The 20,321-nt window shown below is 45.5% G+C and overlaps 1 protein-coding gene across 1 annotated transcript in view; it reads left to right on the forward strand.

Moving 5' to 3' along the window:
* Positions 1-20,321, forward strand: part of LOC121864142 (xaa-Pro dipeptidase-like) — an 83,897-nt gene that overhangs the window by 51,982 nt on the left and 11,594 nt on the right. Inside the window, exon 3 of the mRNA XM_042363087.1 lies at positions 13,872-14,065. Within this exon, the coding sequence (XP_042219021.1) occupies positions 13,872-13,973 (102 nt within the window). The 3' untranslated portion in view covers positions 13,974-14,065. The remainder of the gene's footprint in view (positions 1-13,871; positions 14,066-20,321) is intronic.

The following is a 20,321-nucleotide window of genomic DNA, read 5'->3' on the forward strand; positions in this document are numbered from 1 at the left end:
AGAAAAATCTCTACTAAAATGGACAAAAATCCCGCCAGCTTAAGTTCCTCTGACTGAGTCCTTGTGAGGTGAGGTTTTACAGCCAGGTAGACTCAAGGTAAGCAGCGTGTACCTTCACTGGCCATCTGGCGGTCATAACCTGAACTATTATACCTTGTGTGTGTGTGTGTGTGTGTGTGTTGATCTAATTAATTATAAGTGTGATACCTTTTCTTTTTGCTATTTATTATGAGTTAACTTGTAAAGACATTTTTTTTATATAATTTGAGTCATTTTGCTGTTTGGTTCAGTGGCTGAGTGGGGGGGTTGTCCGTTTTGGGTCCAGGGTTCGATTACCGACCTTGTGTGTGGGGGGGAAGCTGGATGCCCTCATTACACAAGCGGCAGTAAATTGAATAAACTATTAACTAAACTTACCAATGGTGTTCTGAATTTCATTACGTGAGAGGGAGCACTTGTTTTTTTTTCATATCTAACTAATTATTGTCTTGTTGTTATCGTGAGTTATCTTGGCCAAAAGGTTGAAAAAAGGTCAATTCGTTGATGTGATGGTTTGTGTTATTTTTAGTCCAGAGTTACAGATCACATGCATATTGTTATCTTCGTGTTATCTATATTTTTGTTATATTTAGTTCATAGTCATAGATTACTTAGTGTTTTGTTATTTTTATCTTAGCAATGTTTGTGTTATCTATGTTATCTTTAGTTCTCGGTGAAAAAGTTTAAAGTTTGGTTGACCTTGTTGTTGTGTTCAGCTCGGTGTTATCTTTGTGTAACTTCCTCTTGCGTCAACACTGGAGGATGGTTTGTTATCTTACGAGACTCTGCCTATGATATCGAGGACAGTTTGTGTGTATATATATATATATATATATATATATATATATATATATATATATATATATATATATATATATATATATCTCTCTCTCTCTCTCTCTCTCTCTCTCTCTCTTTCCTGTGTTAAACTCTCGTTCTGTTATTGTGCGTCACCTTCCCTCCCCCTGTCACCTTCCCTCCCCCTCTCACCCTTCCTCCTTACCCCCTACCCTTCAAGGCCTCTCCTTCACGCACCTGGAGGGACTTACACCTGAGTCACTTATGGCGGATATTTTTGTTGTTGTTGTAGTTAATTTATTGTGGGAGACGAATAGTTAACAGGATAAGGGAGGTCGTCTGGTTGCACCTCTTCTCTTCCCTCCCACTCCTCTTCGCTACCCTTCCCACCTCTCCCCTCTCCTGCACTTTACACCAAGCCTGCCTAACAGTACTCAACTCTACCTAACAGTACTCAACCCTACCTAACTGTACTCAACCCTACCTAACAGTACTCAACCCTACCTAACAGTACTCAACTCTACCTAACAGTACTCAACTCTACCTAACAGTACTCAACTCTACCTAACAGTACTCAACTCTACCTAACAGTACTCAACTCTACCTAACAGTACTCAACTCGTGGCTAGGACAAAAGGTTACCCCAACTAGACACACAACACGATTTTTTTAAGAACATAAGAAAATAAGGAGTCTGCAATAGGCCGGTTGGCCTGTGCATGGCAGCTCCTGTCGAGAGTTACTACCACTCTCTATCATCCATGAATCTATCTAGCCTCCTTTTGAAACTTTCCAGAGTTCCCGCACTTACTACAAAGTTGCTAAGCTTGTTCCACTCGTCCACCACCCTATTTGTGAACCAGTTTCTTCCTATCTCCCTCCTAAACGTAAACTTATCCAACTTGAATCCGTTGCTCCGAGTCCTATCCTGCTCGGATATTATAAGAACTTTATCTATATCCCCTTTATTGATTCCTTTCACCCACTTAAATACTTCTATCATATCTCCCCGCACTCTTCGTCTTTCTAGGGAATGCAAGTTAAGTTTCTTTAACCTATCCTGATATGGAAGGTTTCTAAGTCCCGGAATCATTTTTGTCATTCTTCGCTGCACCGACTCTAGTGAATTTATATCCATTCTATAATAGGGGCACCAGAACTGAACCGCATAATCGAGGTGCGGCCTGACTAGCGCAAGATATAGTTGCAATAAGACCTCTGTATATTTACTTGAATTTCTCTTATGCAAATTCTCTACTTATTGAAAAGATAGAGATGTTTAGCGTTGAAAGGAGACTTGTGGTATAAGGTCTATAGTCTTTCATATGTAAATTATATAAGAACATAAGAATGGAGGAAACTGCAGCGGGCCTATTGGCCCATACTGGGCAGTCCCGTTTACACCCAACCCCTAATGCTCATATAAACATCCAACCTATGTTTGAAGCTATCCAGCGTATTCGAGTTAATGATGATGTTTGGTAACTTGTTCCATTCATCCACTACTCTGTTTCCAAACCAGTGTTTACCTATTTCGCGCCTAAATCTAAATTTGTCTAATTTAAAACCATTGTTACGAGTTCGCTCCTGGTTGGATAGTTTGAGTACCTTTGAAATGTCCCCTTTGTTTAGCCCTGACTTCCATGTCGCCCCTCGCTCTACGTCTCTCGAGGGAGTGCAAATTTAGATGCTTACACCTGTCTCTGTACTCAAGGTTCCTAATGCCCGGGATTAGTCTTGTCATTCTCCTCTTGATTCTTTCCAAGGATTCTATATCCATTCTGTAATAAGAATGGTGTCCAGAAATAGTGTCATGAGCAAATTCACTTATGTTGCTGTCTATCCCGATATCTATGTCGTTTATGTATATAATAAATAATAATGGTCCAAGTACTGAACCTTGGGGACGCCACTTGTGACGTTGCTCCAATGGGATTTAGTGTCGTTAATGTTCACTCGTTTCCTATCCTGTAACCACGCCCTAATCCATTTTAGAATATTACCGTTAATGCCATGTGCTTCTACCTTTCTTATTAGTGTTTCGTGGGGGACTCTGTCGAAGGCTTTGCTAAAGTCGAGAGATACCACATAATTGTGCCCCTCGTCCACCGATTCGAAAACCATTGAAAAGAATGTTAATAGATTAGTTAGACATGAACGTCCGCTTGTGAAGCCATGCTGGGAATCATTGATCAATTTGTGCTTTTCCAGGTGGTTTCGAATAGAGTTTGAAATGATTGCTTCCAGTAATTTGCCTACAATTGATGTTAGACTGATTGGACGGTAGTTAGAGGATAGTGATCTATCCTCCTCCTTGAAAATCGGTATTACATTCGCTATCCTCCAGGATTCTGGTACTACACCTGTTTTTAAGGACATGTTAAACAACTTTGCTAAAGGCATACTAAGCTCTTCCTTGCATTCCTTTAATACTCTCTCAAATATCTCATCGGGACCAGGTGACTTATTAGGCTTTAGTTTGTCTATTTGCTTACTAACATCGTTACTAGTCACTACTATCTCGCTTAATTGGTTTTCTTCACTATCTCTGAATAGAGTCGGTGCCTCGGGTATCATGCTTAAATTTTCGGTGGTGAAAACTGTTGAAAAATATTTATTCAGATAATTGCTCATTTCTCCTTCGTTATCAGTTAGCTCGCCGGTATCTGACTGTATTGGTCCAATCTTTTCTCGTGTTTTAGTTTGATACATTTGATAGAATCTCTTGGGGTTTGTCTTCGCCTCCCTTGCAATCCTCAGCTCATTATTCCTCTTTGCTTTCCTTATCTCGGTCTTAACCCTACCGGCCAATACCTTATAATAATCCCGGAGGTAAATTTCGCCACGATTTATCCTCCTACCTTTAGCCTTCCTTTGACCAATAATGTTCTTTAAATAATTATTTATCCATTTAGGGTTTTGTTGTTTGATCTGAGTTTTTTGTATGGTATGTTCTGCCTTTGTGCATTTAGTAACTCATTATTTAAATTGTCGTGGAACTCAGCAACCTCAGATCTCGTTATCAGGTTGGTTTCAACCGTCAGGTCCAAGTAGTTCGCCCCCAAGGTGATACCCCTTCTCTCAACTGTCTCTTCAAACTATCAAAGTTTGCCCTTCTGAAATCTGGGACTTTAGTGGAATTTTCCTTACGCTGCCCTGAAAATCTAAGTGGAATCTAATTTCTTTGTGATTGCTGTTTGCAAGTTCGTTATATGATGACTTAGGAAACAGTCCTGGATCGTTTCAAGAAAATCCTCTGATTCTGAGTTACCCGTAAGGTCAATCCAATCTGTTTGGCCAAAGTTAAAGTCGCCTACTATACAGACTTTGTTGTGTGTGGAAGCCCTGCGCATTTCATACCAGATATGTCGCTCATTAACCCTATCAAGATTGGGAGGTCTATATATTACTCCTGTGATTAATTTTTCCCTACCGTCGATTAATTTTATCCAAATTGTTTCTTTATGCTGCTCAGTTTTTATTTCCTTATTTATTTCACACTTCAGATTATCCCTGACATAGATTGCTACTCCGCCTCCTTTCCTAATCTGCCTATCGGTATGGAATAGTTTGTAACCTGCAGTTTGGTATTCGACAGGTAACTCACGTGAGTCTAGGTTGATCCATGTTTCAGTGAATGCTATTATATCGATTTTTTCGGTACATACCAAGGCCCTAATATCATCCATTTTGTTTCTCATACTTCTACTGTTCGCGTAGTAGACATTTAAGTTAGTCGTGTTCTGAGTCCTCCCTTTACCGCGTTTAGGTTTTAACTCGCTGTCTAATTTAGTTTTGTCATCATTCCTAACACTATTTCCCTGTAACCTTTCACTTTGTTTACCCACTCCCACTGCAGTCTCCTCCACCCCCGTGCTCACAGGTGAGGTAGGTTTTATAGCATATAGGATGAGGCTGCACGATATAGGAGTTGGTCTACCGTGATATTTACACCGCATAGCGTCTATTAATCTAACCTAACGAGTGGTGGTGGGTAGGAAGGAGCTTGTCACATTAACATAATCTTCCTGAAACAGCTCTCCCCCCGCACCACTCCCCCCACCCCGCACACTCCCCTCACCACTCCCCCCACCCCGTACACTCCCCTCACCCCGTACACTCCCCTCACCCCGTACACCTCCCCTCACCCCCACTCCCCCTCCTCCCCTCACCACTCCCCCCACCCCTCACCTCCCCCCACCCCTCACCCTCCCCCCCACCTCCTCTCCCCTTCGTCCGTCAGAATCCATAAACACAGTAATTTCCTCAAATATATTCTCAGTAGAATTCAATTGTCTTGGGTTTTATCCGTGTCTGTGTTAGTGGGGTTTAAACCTGCAATTTGTGCTTTTTTTCCTTTCTCAGATATACAGTGTTTATTGATGGAGGCTGTGTGTGTGTGTGTGTGTGTGTGTGTGTGTGTGTGTGTGTGTGTGTGTGTGTGTGTGTGTGTGTGTGTGTGTGTGTGTGTGTGTGTGTGTGTGTGTGTGTGTGTGTGTGTGTGTGTGTGTGTGTGTGTTTAACAATGTGGTTTTATATTACAAGACCTTGATAACACTGAGTCATACACAGCTGTTCCGGTATTCACACACACACACACACACACACACACACCGTAATGCTGCTACACTGACTTCCGGAAACACCACACACGTGACTGGTAAACAGAACATTACAGCCTGCGAGTCATCAATCATACACAACACCCATCGCTGCACCCACACTTAACTTAACACAGGATACAACACACTCATGTCTTTGCATTCAACAGGATACACCCACACACACCTGCCAGAACACACCTACACACCTGCCAGAACACACCCACACACACCTGCCAGAACACACCTACACACCTGCCAAAACACACCCACACACCTGCCAGAACACGAGAACTAGCCGTGTGTGTATGTGTGTGTGTGTGTGTGTGTGTGTGTGTGTGTGTGTGTGTGGTCATGCACGTCTAGGCAGCATGACGGGGTTGTACCAGGAATGTCTTATAAACCTCATGGTGTTCCTGGGAGAGTTTGACACACACACACACACACACACACACACACACACACACCTCTCTCAGAACAAATATTTTTATTTTATTCACATGTTTCTCACTAATGTTAGGGAGTTCATTGGCTGCCGCAAGTAAGCCACTGCCGCAGTAAAAGCCGCCCGCCGCACCCGCATCTCTAGTCTAGACTCTGGCATATCAGCCCCTCAAACAGCTGGTCTTGGGGGCTACTCAAACCACCCAAGATAGACCCTACTACTACCACCACTAGCCCCACTATCATCACCATCACCACCACCACTACTTCTACTACTACTATCACCACTACTACTACTATCACCACCCCCACTATCACCACCGCCATCACCACCACTACTACTACCACCATCATTACCACCACCACTCCCCCACCACCACCACTACCCCCACCACTACCACTACCCCCACCACCACCACCACCCACCACCACCACCACCATCATTCCACCACTACCCCCACCACCACCACCCTCACCACACCACCACGGATTGTCATTAGCATTCATTACCCCAACTCACCACAAGGACAGGCCATAATAGGAAGCTACTACAGACAAATATCCGCCCATTTCTCCTGTCTTCAATTCTGTTATGACGGTGGCAAATATTTGACCTTGGATACGGTAGTTACTGGCGCAGTGTCCCGTAGTTTGCATGACGGGGGAGGGGTGAGGTTTGAGGAGGGAAGGGAGAGGTTTGAGGGAGGGGTGGAGGTGAGGTTGGGAGGGAGGGGCTATGCAGTGTGTTGTGCATGACAGTGACAAGGGGAGGGGTAGCAGGCATGCACATGAACATCCCCCCGTCGCGTCAATCGCCCCCCTCGATTGGCATCCCCTACTTGCCAGGGTGGACTCTCATGCAAATACCACTACTGGGTCTACCATTACCACCACCATTATCAACTACCACTAACCACCACCACCACAACAACAAACCACTACTACTATTTTGGGTGGATGAGATTAGGTTAAGGTGGTTAATCCCCAGGTGAAACGATCTAGGGTGGTAATTCTTCAGGTGCGCCGTGATGTTTCTGCACCTACACTAAGACACCTTGAAGCAGCGCCAATGTTGTGTAGAATTAATTAAGAGCAGCAGACGGGAATAATTCAGTCCTGCAGGTGACGCTAAATAAAGGTCATGTAGCTGTAGAGGTGAGGTGAGTTGATGTAGCTGGGGAAGTGAGGTGTTGTTGATGTAGTTGAGATGAGGTCTTGTTGATGTAGAGGGAGGTGGAGGTGAGGTCTTGTTGATGTTGAGGAGGTGAGGTGAGGTCTTGTTGATGTAGAGGAGGTGGAGGTGAGGTCTTGTTGATGTAGAGGAGGTGAGGTCTTGTTGATGTAGAGGAGGTGAGGGGTGAGGTCTTGTTGATGTAGAGGAGGTGAGGTCTTGTTGATGTAGAGGAGGTGAGGTGGGAGGTCTTGTTGATGTAGAGGAGGTGAGGTCTTGTTGATGTAGGGGATGTAGAGGAGGGAGGTGAGGTCTTGTTGATGTAGAGGAGGTGAGGTCAGGTTGGAGTAGGGAGTGAGGTGTGTGGGGGATGGGAGGTGAGGTCTTGGATGTAGAGGTGAGGAGGTGAGGTCTTGTTGATGTAGAGGAGGATGTAGAGGGAGGGAGGTGAGGTCTTGTTGATGTAGAGGATGAGAGGGAGGGGAGGGAGGTCTTGTTGATGTAGAGGAGGTGAGGTGAGGTCTTGTTGATGTAGAGGATGTAGAGGGAGGGAGGTGAGGTCTTGTTGATGTAGAGGATGTGAGGTGTTGATGAGAGGAGGTGAGGTCTTGTTGATGTAGAGGAGTGGAGGTGAGGTCAGGTCTTGTTGATGTAGAGGAGGAGGTGAGGTCTTGTTGATGTAGAGGAGGTTGTGAGGAGGGAGGTCAGGTCTTGTTGATGTAGAGGATGTAGAGGGAGGAGGTCCTGTTGATGTAGAGAGGAGGTGAGGTCATTTGTTGATGTAGAGGAGGAGGGAGGGAGGTGAGGTCTTGTTGATGTAGAGGAGGTGAGGTCTTGTTGATGTAGAGGAGGTGAGGTCTTGTTGATGTGTAGAGGAGGTGAGGTCAGGTCTTGTTGATGTAGAGGAGGTGAGGTCTTGTTGATGTAGTTGAGATGAGGTCTTGTTGACGTAGAGGAGGTGAGGTCTTGCTGATGTAGTTGGATGTGAGGTCTTATTGATGTAGTTGAGGTGAGGTCTTGTTGATGTAGAGGTGGAGTTGAGGTCTTGTTGATGTAGGTAGGAGGTCTTGTTGATGTAGAGGTGAGGTGAGGTCTTGTTGATGTAGGTGAGGCGATGTCTTGGTGATGTAGGTGAGGTGAGGTCTTGTTGATGGAGGTGAGGTGTTATTGATGTAGATACCTCACCTAACCTTCGAATTGATTAATTTATATTGATGTATTTGTTTTGTAGTTAATGTAAGACCCGTTCATGGTGTAGAATTCTTAGTGTGTGTGTACCAATAACGCCCGGCGACAAGTATTGCGTCATGGTATTAGTTCATGAAGTCCGACCCAGGTGATGTAAGTCTCAGGTGATGTGAGACTCAGGTATACCCTCTGGCCCCTCAAGACTTAATGAACCTGTAGGAGAGAATAGTGTAGTCAGCCCAGAAATTTATTTATTCCTGGAGTTACTCTTGTTCTGACAGACGTGCTTTGTTTAGGCTGAGGTGCTTAACACAGGTGAGGTAAGATGGGTGTTGTCAGGTGAGGTGGGTGGTACTAGGGGGTTTGGGTGTGTAAGCCGGTAGTAGTGGTGATAATTAGGGCTACAGGTGTTTCGTCAGGTAATCTCGGGATTTACCCTGAGACAAGACACGATGATTATTTTTTTGAGGGGGGGTTGAGGTGATTGTGTCTCATGGAGGAGGGGAGGAATCTATTTTCAAAACATATGACACATGAAGCAGTAGTAGGAGAAAGGGGTTGATGGCGAGCACAGCGCGTCGTGAGGTGACCTTGTAAGGTAACCTTGTTTATCATATGCTTTGGCCCTTCATGGTGACACGGAGGCCACCACACACACACGCGTCTAGAGGTACATTCGTCACATTGTATTCTGGTTTGTATACTCCATACAGCATGGCCTCATAGTACACTGTCTGAGGTCACTATGTTGTTTCATTACGGAGGTGTTGGGGGTATAACCGTCTGTCTGTCAGTATAACCGTCTGTCTGTCAGTATAACCCCTGTCTGTCTGTTTAACCGTCTGTCTGTCAGTATAACGTGTCTGTCTGTTTAACCGTCTGTCTGTCAGTATATCAGTATAACCGTCTGTCTGTTTAGGATCTACTGTCAGATTATAAATGTTTGTCTGGGATCTAAAAGGATGCTAGACAGATTCATGGATGATAGAGAGTGGTAGTAACTGTCGACAGGAGCTGCGCACCAACCGGCCTATTGCAGACTCCTTATTTTCTCTGTGTGTCTGTCTAGGGTCTATTGTCAGTATAACCGTCTGTCTGTATAGGATCTGCTGTCAGTATAACCGTGTGTCTAGGATCTGCTGTCAGAGTATAACCGTGTGTCTAGGATCTACTGTCAGTGTAACCATCTGTCTGTATAGGATCTGCTGTCAGAGTATAACCGTGTGTCTAGGATCTACTGTCAGTGTAACCATCTGTCTGTATAGGATCTGCTGTCAGAGTATAACCGTGTGTCTTGGATCTACTGTCAGTATAACCATCTGTCTGTATAGGATCTGCTGTCAGAGTATAACCGTGTGTCTAGGATCTACTGTCAGTGTAACCATCTGTCTGTATAGGATCTGCTGTCAGAGTATAACCGTGTGTCTAGGATCTGCTGTCAGTATAACCGTGTGTCTAGGATCTACTGTCAGTATAACCGTGTGTCTAGGATCTACTGTCAGTATAACCGTGTGTCTAGGATCTACTGTCAGTATAACCGTGTGTCTAGGAACTCCTGACACGTATATAACGGTGTTAGACAGGAAAGGTCATGTCACGTCAGGACCATGGTGGTGGGTGTGAGACAGAGAGCCGCGTCACATTACAGACAATCAGGTAGAATTTCTCTTTATTTGTTCAACCTCGTGACTCGTGTCCTTACTCCTGCTACACCTCTGATGCTTTTGTGTTCTTGTTAACCCCCCCCCCCCACAGACACACACTGTTCATTTGTTTATTATCCTCTTCACTATCACCTAGTTCGCCTTGAGGGTTATAGCATTGTCTGTTTGTTTGTCTGTCCTTGGATAAACTTTACGTACTTAACCAGTGTTTTAAGGTAATTTTGTACGTATGGTGAGCAACGACTGGGTGTATGGTATTGACTTGGCCATAATTTGTCCCATAGTTAAGGTTCCTTACAGGCTACAATTGTAATCCCGTTGTGGTGTTGACAAGTTACGACGGAAGTTATTTGAATTTCAGCCTTAGTGGGGTTAATTAAATGTCTGCCTCTAGTATGTCATTAACAGCAACACACCTGCCTGATGCATCTTTTGGGACCACCTGGAGAATCACCACCCTAGCTTATTAATTTTCACCTGACCTAACTACCATAACACTATTTGTGGGGTGGGTGAGGTTTAGGTTAGGTTAGGTGAAATAAGCTGGGGTGGCCATTCTTTAGGTGATCCATTTACTGTCTTTGTAGTGCTTGATATTGGTAAACATTGCTTGCTGTTGTCAGTATTCAGGGGCTGCCTTGTTTACCTCATGATGAATACTGTATAAATACGACGCCCTCTGCTCGTGTAGTGTTGATCAACTGCCCTGCCCTGCCCTCCCCTGCCCTGCCCTGCCCTCCCCTGCCTTGCCCTGCCTTGCCCTGCCCTGCCCTGCCCTCCCGTGTGTGTAAACATGGATCAGTTGACATGTCTCTCTATTAGTAAACATTAATCAGCTGGTCGGCTCTCCTTGTTTATAAACACTGGTTAGACGTCATCCTGTTGTCGCGTCATATGGTAAATAGTCTAGTCAGCTGGTCTGTTGCCTCGCTTGTGAATATTTAGGTGTTGACTTTCTCTCCGATCTGTTAGTAAACAAAGAGTGAGTCAGCTGATCTGTTCTCCCACGTGTTGGTAGAGAGTGGGTCAGCTGATCTGGTCTCCGTGTGTTAGTAAATAAAGTTGTCAGCTGATCTGGTCTCCGTGTGTTAGTAAATAAAGAGTGGGTCAGCTGATCTGGTCTCCGTGTGTTAGTAACAAAGAGTGGGTCAGCTGATCTGGTCTCCGTGTGTTAGTAAAAGTGGGTCAGCTGATCTGGTCTCCGTGTGTTAGTAAATAAAGAGTGGGTCAGCTGATCTGGTCTCGTGTGTTAGTAATAAAGAGGGTCAGCTGATCTGGTCTCCGTGTGTTAGTAAAAAGAGTGGGTCAGCTGATCTGGTCTCCGTGTGTGTAAATAAAGAGTGGGTCAGCTGATCTGGTCTCCGTGTGTTAGTAAATAAAGAGTGGGTCAGCGATCTGGTCTCCGTGTGTTAGTAACAAAGAGTGAGTCAGCTGATTGGTCTCCGTGTGTTAGTAAAGAGTGGGTCAGCTGATCGGTCTCGTGTGTTAGTAAAAAAAGAGTGGGTCAGCTGATCTGTCTCCGTGTGTTAGTAAATAAAGAGGGTCAGCTGATCTGGTCTCCGTGTGTTAGTAAAAGAGTGTGTCAGCTGATCTGGTCCGTGTGTTAGTAAAAAAGAGTGGGTCAGCTGATCTGGTCTCCGTGTGTTAGTAAAAAAGAGTGGGTCAGCTGATCTGGTCTCCGTGTGTTAGTAAATAAAGAGTGGGTCAGCTGATCTGGTCTCCGTGTGTGTTAGTAAAAAGAGTGAGTCAGCTGATCTGGTCTCCGTGTGTTAGTAACAAAGAGTGGGTCAGCTGATCTGGTCTCCGTGTGTTAGTAAAAAAGAGTGGGTCAGCTGATCTGGTCTCCGTGTGTTAGTAACAAAGAGTGGGTCAGCTGATCTGGTCTCCGTGTGTTAGTAAATAAAGAGTGTGTCAGCTGATCTGGTCTCCGTGTTAGTAAATAAAGAGGGTCAGCTGATCTGGTCTCCGTGTGTTAGTAAATAAAGAGTGGGTCAGCGATCTGGTCTCCGTGTGTGTTAGTAAATAAAGAGGGTCAGCTGATCTGGTCTCCGTGTTAGTAATAAAGAGTGGGTCAGCTGATCTGGTCTCCGTGTGTTAGTAAATAAAGAGTGTGTCAGCTGATCTGGTCTCCGTGTGTTAAATAAAGAGTGGGTCAGCTGATCTGGTCTCCGTGTGTTAGTAAATAAAGAGTGTGTCAGCTGATCTGGTCTCCGTGTGTTAGTAAAAAAGAGTGTGTCAGCTGATCTGGTCTCCGTGTGTTAGTAAATAAAGAGTGGGTCAGCTGATCTGGTCTCTGTGTGTTAGTAAATAAAGAGTGAGTCAGCTGATCTGGCTCCGTGTGTTAGTAACAAAGAGTGGGTCAGCTGATCTGGTCTCCGTGTGTTAGTAAAAAAGAGTGGGTCAGCTGATCTGGTCTCCGTGTGTTAGTAAATAAAGAGGTCAGCTGATCTGGTCTCCGTGTGTTAGTAAATAAAGAGGTCAGCTGATCTGGTCTCCGTGTGTGTTAGTAAATAAAGAGTGGGTCAGCTGATCTGGTCTCCGTGTGTTAGTAAATAAAGAGTGGGTCAGCTGATCTGGTCTCCGTGTGTGTTAGTAAAGAGTGGGTCAGCTGATCTGGTCTCCGTAAGTTAGTAAATAAAGAGTGGGTCAGCTGATCTGGTCTCCGTGTGTTAGTAAATAAAGAGTGTGTCAGCTGATCAGTTTATTCGACTTTAAAAATACTAAACAGGTAACCACTTAAATTTCGAAAAAAACAACACAGGTGAGACAACACTGTAAGATAACTTTCTATTTTTGGTGTGTGTGTGTGTGTGTGTGTGTGTGTGTGTGTGTGTGTGTGTGTGTGTGTGTGTGTGTGTGTGTGTGTGTGTGTGTGTGTGTGTGTGTGTGTGTGTTATACGAGCGGCCACAGTTCGATATTTGAACTTTTATATTTCTGTTTTTATCCGGATTTGCAAGTGTATCTTTTCGCTCGTGTGTGTGTGTGTGTGTGTGTGTGTGTGTGTGTGTGTGTGTGTGTGTGTGTGTTTAAAATATGAAGTCGCAACCTGGAAGGTCTCACCCCTCTCCCCTCACCCTTCCTCCCTTTCCCCCCTTCCCATGACCCTTTTTACGCTGAGCTGTTCCTCTCACGCCTTTCCACACCATCACTTGTCATGCTGTCTCTTTTTTCTCCTTTTTTGATAAACCCAGTGTGCCCTCTCAGTCCTTCCTACACGTTCTCATTCCCACTCACCACCACCTACCACAACTCTTCTACTTTCCCTCCCACTCACCTACCACCACAACACATCCTAACCTCATTAGTCAACCCTCAAGCCGTATGGTGAACTTGATACACCTTAAATTATCTGACAGCACCTCATCCTGGCTACCTGTGGAATATATTTACCTCTTCTTACCCGAATTTACCTGTATCTACCTGTAATTACTTGGATCTATCTCTATTTACCTGTATCTAACTGTAATTACCTGTATCTAACTGTAATTACCTGTATCTAACTGTAATTACTTGTATATACCTGTATCTATCTCTATTTACCTGTAATTACCTGTATCTACCTGGCCCGCTGTCTTGCATCAATTCCTGGGTTACTTCTGCCGCCCCACGAGTGACAACCTGACTGGCACCGCCAACCGGTTCACCTGAAATAATTGGTAGAAAGTTGTCAAGTTGTGTCGTGAAAATTTCCTCTTTATGTTGGAGTCATGTTATTTGTTTTGCTCGTTGGTAATTGCTCAGGTGTTTTGGATCACCTGAAGATTAACCACCCCTCAGTTTATTTATTTATTTCACCTGGAGATTAGCCACCCTGAGTATTTATTTATTTTTTGAGTCGAATTATTGTTTTGATCTCTCTCTCTCTCTCTCTCTCTCTCTCTCTCTCTCTCTCTCTCTTAAATTTTACTTGTTTTTGTCCTTCAATAATAGACTAAACAACCTCTCGTTTTTTGTGTTACCTGCAGGAGACTTACTTCCACTGGCCTCGGCGTGTTGGAGCCCGGGTGGTTTGGGGTGGTGGAGGTAGAGACTGGCCGCACTGTGCTCTTCTGTCCCCGCCTACCTGAGCACTACGCCACCTGGATGGGTCGAATTATCACACCTGAGGAGTTTCGTCAGCGTTACCAAGTGGATGAAGTTCGCTATGTGGATGAGGTGAGTAGTGGGTGTTCCTTGTGTGGATGATTTCTGTTCTCTAGGTGGATAACTTCTACTCTCTGGGTGGATAACTTCTACTCACTGGGTGGATAAGTAATACTCTCTGGGTGGGCGGATTAGTGCTTCTCCATGCGTGAGGGAAGTACTGCCTGGTGGATGTGGTTCGCTGCGTGGATTACAGGTAAGTGCCACCACCTGGATAAGCTTCACTACGTCGGCGAGGTAAGTGTTAAGATATGGAAAGTACTTACTGGTGGATGGGGAAAGTTCTTACTGGTGGATGAGAAAAGCACCTTATGGTGGATGAGGGAAAGTACGTACTGGTGGATGAGGGAAAGTTCTTACTGGTGGATGAGGGAAATACTCATTGGGGGATGAGGAAAAGTACTTACTGGTGGATGAGGGAAAGTACGTACTGTTGGATGAGGAAAGTACTCATTGGTGGATGAGGAAAGTACTACTGGTGGATGAGGGAAAGTACGTACTGTTGGATGAGGGAAAGTTCTTACTGGTGGATGAGGGAAATACTCATTGGTGGATGAGGGAAAGTACTTTATTGATGGATGGGGAAGTATTTACCATTACTTTACCCGTGTCGACTGCTTTACCGTTGTTGCACACACACCCACCCCCCCACACACACCACCCCCACCCCCCACCCACCACCACACCCACCCACCCACCCACCCACCCACACACACACACACACCACCCACCCACCCACCCACCCACCCACACACACACACACACACACACACACACACACACCCACCCACCCACACACACACACACACCCACCCACCCCACCCACCCACCCACCCACCCACCCACCCTTGTTACCAGGTGAGGTATCCCCTCCTGTCTCCGTGTTATAACAAAAGATGGTGTCTCTACCCGCCAACCTCACGACAGTCGGTACCTCCTCTTCCTCTTCCTCCTCCTACTTTGTCTTAGGTTGCCATGACGACCACCCCTCTCACCTGATGCCCCGTCCAGCCTTGTTTATCACTCTCTCTCTCTCTTTTTGTCTGTTTTTCTCTTTTCTTTTTTTTCTTTTTTCTTTTCTGTTTTCCTTTCTCCATTTTCTCTCTCTACGAACCCATTCAACAGGTATTTCCATTATACACCTGTATCGTTAATTAAGAACGTATGAGGAAACTGCAGCGGGTCCCACACTAGGCAAGTCCCATGTACACCCAACACCTACCTCTCATATAGCCATCTAACCTAACCTAACCAATCAGGTAACTCAGGTAATTGTATATGGAACCCTTTCACCTTGTTAAGTCGTTATATATTATTAAGTGTCGTCTTTAGGTTAGGTTAAGTGAATGTATTTGTGCGTGTGATGCAACTCTTACACACTGGCATGACCTGGCATGACCTGATCTTCTCCTCTCTCTTCTCCCTTTTCCTCACTTTTCCATTCTCCTCACCCTTCCCTTCTCCTCACTCACCCCCCCAGTCACCGAGGTCACGTCCTACTCATAACACTGATAATAATAATTGAATTCGTAAGAGACTGACGTAAAATACAGGATATTTGTGAGACCTCGCACAATGACACCAGAACACGTCTCTCTCTCTCTCTCTCGGGAAGCGTGTTTAGGAAGCATATTAAAAGTACATTAATAAGTTTGCCAATGGCGAAATTTTTTTTTACTTTATGACTCGTGAAACTCTTCCACCATCATCCACTGTCTCTCGCCTGCTCACCTTCATTCACCCACTCATCCACCCTCTCTCATCCACCCACCCTCTCATCCACCCACCCTCTCATCCACCCACTCACTCATCCACCCACTCACTCATCCACCCACTCACTCATCCACCCACTACTCACCCTCTCATCCACCCTCTCATCCACCCACTCACTCATCCACCCACTCACCACCTCTCATCCACCCACCCTCTCATCCACCCTCTCATCCACCCTCTCATCCACCCACTTCACTCATCCACCCACTCACTCACCCTCATCCACCAGTAATTCCCCCTTCCCTCCATTCCCCACCCCCTCTCCTCACCTCCTCCTCCCTCCCTCACCTTCCCCTACCTCACCCTCCCCACCACACCCCACCCACCCAGGTAGCAGTCAGAGATCGGTTTATTGACGCGCCTTATTTATTCATGCTAATAATGTTGGCCTTCGATCATAACAGTGTTGCAGCGACGTCGAGAGAGAGAGAGAGAGAGAGAGAGAGAGAGAGAGACCTCCCAGTCTCTTGTTGTGCCACCCTCTTCCATCTCCCTGTTCTCCCTCCTTATCCTCCTTGTCTTCTCCCTCCTCTCTGTTCTCTTCTTCTTCCTTCTCATCTCTGTCCCAATCCTCCATCTTCCTGTCTTCCTCCTCATCCCCCTGTCCCCTCCTCCTCCCTGTCGCCGTCTATGCCCTCTTCCTCCTCCCAGTCCTTCCCTCTCTGTGTGTTTTACCGTCTTTGGTGACATTTAATTTCCCTTGAAAGTTTACTGAGAATTGATGGGTCATGGAGGTCGTGTGTGTGTGTGTGTGTGTGTGTGTGTGTGTGTGTGTGTGTGTGTGTGTGTGTGTGTGTGTGTGTGTGTGTGTGTGTGTGTGTGTGTGTGTGTGTGTGTGTGTGTGTGTGTGTGTGTGTGTGTGTGTGTGTGTGTGTGTGTGTGTGTGTGTGTGTGTGTGTGTGGACGGTAAGGTTAGAGCAGCATGTTGGGTTACCTGGATGACGCAAAGACTTACCTGGGCGGAGTTGTTGTATTCTCCACGGTTCAGGTGTGTCATCAGAACGGTGTAGAGTGACCTGTGTGTGTGGGGGGGTGTTGAGGTGGTAACAGTGTGTGTGTGTTGTGAAGTGAGTGCGCGAATGAGTGTGTTGACATTGAGTAAATGAATGAGTGTGTTTGTTGTGAAGAGTGCGTTCGCGAGTGTGTTGGAAAGAGTGCGTGCGTGAGTGAGGTACGTTGGAAAGAGTGAGTGAGGAGGAATGAATGAGTGTGTTGAGGATAGTGAGTAAATGAATGAGTGTGTTGTGAAGAGTCCGTTCGCGAGTGTGTGTTGGAAAGAGTGAGTGCGTGCGTGAGTGAGTGTGTGAGTGTGTGTGTGTGTGTGTGTGTGTGTGTGTGTGTGTCTGGTGCATGAGAGGGAGGGAGAGTGGTCCCTGACATGGCCTACACTACATCTCGCTTTGATCCATGTAACCTAATTTAGCGTTGAGGGGGGGAGGAGAGGAGAGGTTGCCATGACGACGCCCTGCTGTGTTGAGGGAGAGGAGGTGAGGGGAAGAGAGGGGAGAAACCAGGCACGAGATTGTCCACCCAATCCCTATCCACACACACATCCAAACACACATATCCACATACACCCACATACGTCCTGTTCCCTTACGAGTTCCTGTGTGGATGCTGTCTGTTGTAATTGCTGTACCTGGTCTGCTGTTGTTGTTCTGCTGTACCTGGTCTGCTGTTGTTGTTCTGCTGTACCTGGTCTGCTGTTCTTGTTCTGCTGTACCTGGTCTGCTGTTTTGTTCTGCTGTACCTGGTCTGCTGTTGTTGTTCTGCTGTACCTGGTCTGCTGTTCTTGTTCTGCTATGATTGCTGTACCTGTTCTTAGTCTGCTGTTTGTCTGCTGTTACGTAGACGATATTTTTAGAAGCAGACAACGCTATTTTGCTTGTTCTCCATTACACACACAATGCTGTTCCTTCGGGAGACTGCTGCTGCTGTTCACTACCGCTGTGTTGTTATTTCTCCTCCAAACAATAAATTACACATGATTTTATTGACTGTGATTGGAGTTATTTTAATAGTAAGCCAAGTGACCGCCTCACCTGACCTGACTGCTGGATGTTTTATTCGGTGCTCCTGAGAGATGATTATTTTTTTACCCAGGTGAGGCTTAATTAGCTTATGACTAAATGTTATTCACCTTTGTTTATTGTTTATGTACGTGATTTACATTTCATTATTGGAATTTTGTTTTGTTTTTATCGTCAAAATTTTTAAGTTAGTAGATTTGTGTACGTGTTCTTGATGTTTAATAAGACGTGACGACATAGGTGTTTTAGCTTACCTTTTGATTACAGTCTGTACACCTGTCGAAGATTGCGTGCCTACCTGTTGATGTAGCGATAATTAACCTCCCGGATTTTTTTGTGGGTGAGTTAATGTACACTTGTGGACACGTGTGCTCTCTCTCTTTTTTTCCTTCTTTCCTTGATTGCTTGTTAACACGCACACACACATACACATCCCATAGTGTGTGTGTGTGCGTGTGTGTGTGCGTGCGCGCGCTATGAATGACCCGCCAGCCATATTGATGTCCGGTAATCAATATGGTCCACTATCACAACTCTCATGCAGCACCACACACACACACACACACACACACACACTTGACTCACTTACCACGCACGCAATGTCCTTGGGGAAACACACACACACACACACACACACACAGTCCTTGGATATATTAGTGCCACATTGTGTCTCATTCATGTCGAGGCACCATTAGCGTACAAAGGTATGCTTATAGTGGTGGGTGTGTCCTAGAGGGGGGGTAATCGTGCCATACAGTGCCAATACCTGTTCGTAGTCTGTTGAGAGAGAGAGAGAGTGTGTGTGAAGGTGTGAGCGAGTGTGTTGATGAATTAATGAGCAAGTCAATAATCATGTATTGAGTCTGAGAGGTGTGTGTGTGTGTGTGTGTGTGTGTGTGTGTGTGTCCTGAATCAGTTTTAGTTATGCCACATGAACACTTTAACCTCCCTCCTTTCCTCCCACCTTCCTACCTCACCCAACCCTGACCTCAAAAACGTACACATTAATACCCGTGTGTGTGTGTGTGTGTGTGTGTGTGTGTGTGTGTGTGTGTGTGTGTGTGTGTGTGTGTGTGTGTGTGTGTGTGTGTAAATTAATGTCGTGAAAGTTTACGCTGCTGCAGCCTTTTTTTCTTCCTTGTGTCGAGGAGGTTATTGCTCTCTCTCTCTCTCTCTCTCTCTCTCCGGGTCCAACATAGGATGAGGGATGGGAAAGGTTTTGCATCTCTCCCATCTGTTCCACCACAACCACCATTTATCCTCTTCCACCACCATTTACACCCACAACTACCATTCCCCCCACTACCACCATTACCCCCACTACCACCATTTTCCCCCTTCTACCACCGTGCGAGTGATTCATTATTAAACTCCATTAGGTGTACAGGTGTGGAGGCTTAATTAACCTGTACTCACACTGGACGACCATTGTAATGTGATATAGTGTACCTGTGTTGGGGCAAGGAAGATTAGGCACCCTAGCTTATTGCACCTAATTTAGGACTCACTAACCTACCACGGGGATTAGGTTAGGTTAGGTTGGATTAGGTTAGTTAGGTTGGTTTAGGTTAGGTTAGGTTGGTTTAGGTTAGGTTAGGTGTAGGTTGGTAGGTTGGTTTAGGTGGTGGTGGTTGTGTTAGGTTAGGTTGGTTTAGGTTAGGTTAGGTTGGTTTGGGTTAGGTTAGGTTGGTTTAGGTTAGGTTAGGGGTTTGTGTTAGGTTAGGTTGGTGGGTTGGGTTGTAGGTTAGGTTAGGTTGGTTTAGTTAGGTTAGGTTGGTTTAGGTTAGTTGGTTTGAGTTAGGTTGGGTTAGGTTGGTTGGGTTAGGTTAGGTTAGGTTTGTGTGTTTAATCATTGCGTGAAATAAGCTGGGGTGCCTAATGTTCACATGATCGAACACTACTTGGGGGACACGTCACTGCCCAAATTCTTACGATACTTTTTAAAATTTGATCCTTTTATCACTTCTTTAATTAGCTAAGAATTAGTTACTGTTTAGAATTTGCTGTGGATTATTTACGGGGCTTAAGGATTCCCATCGAGTTTTATAAATGTAATTCTGTGTATTATACCTTTCGTGACGTCATGATTCGTTTAGCCAGTCAGCGCCTTGGTTCGTTTAGCCAATCAGTTCCTAGCTTCGTTTAGCCAATCAATGCCTTTGTTCATGTAGCCAATCAGCACCTTGGTTCGTTTCGCCAACGCGCCTGGGTTTTTTACGTAAGCTTGTGTTAATTGGTTTGACAGGTAGACTCACCGATTCTCAAAGGTAGGAGCGTTGATTAACTCTCTACTAACTGGGAATAAGTCAATAGTTATACCAGGTGTGTTGGGTGTGGGTGGTGTAGGTGTGGGTGGTGTGGGTGTAGTGGTGGTGTGGTAGTGTAGGTGTGGTGGTGGGTGTGTGGTGTGGTGGTGTGGTGTGTGGTGTGTGGGGGTGTAGGTGGTGGTGTGGGTGGTGGTGTGGGGTG

This window comes from Homarus americanus, unplaced genomic scaffold (assembly GCF_018991925.1).
Source record: "Homarus americanus isolate GMGI-L3 unplaced genomic scaffold, GMGI_Hamer_2.0 scaffold26351, whole genome shotgun sequence".
NCBI classification, from domain to species: Eukaryota; Metazoa; Arthropoda; class Malacostraca; order Decapoda; family Nephropidae; genus Homarus; species Homarus americanus.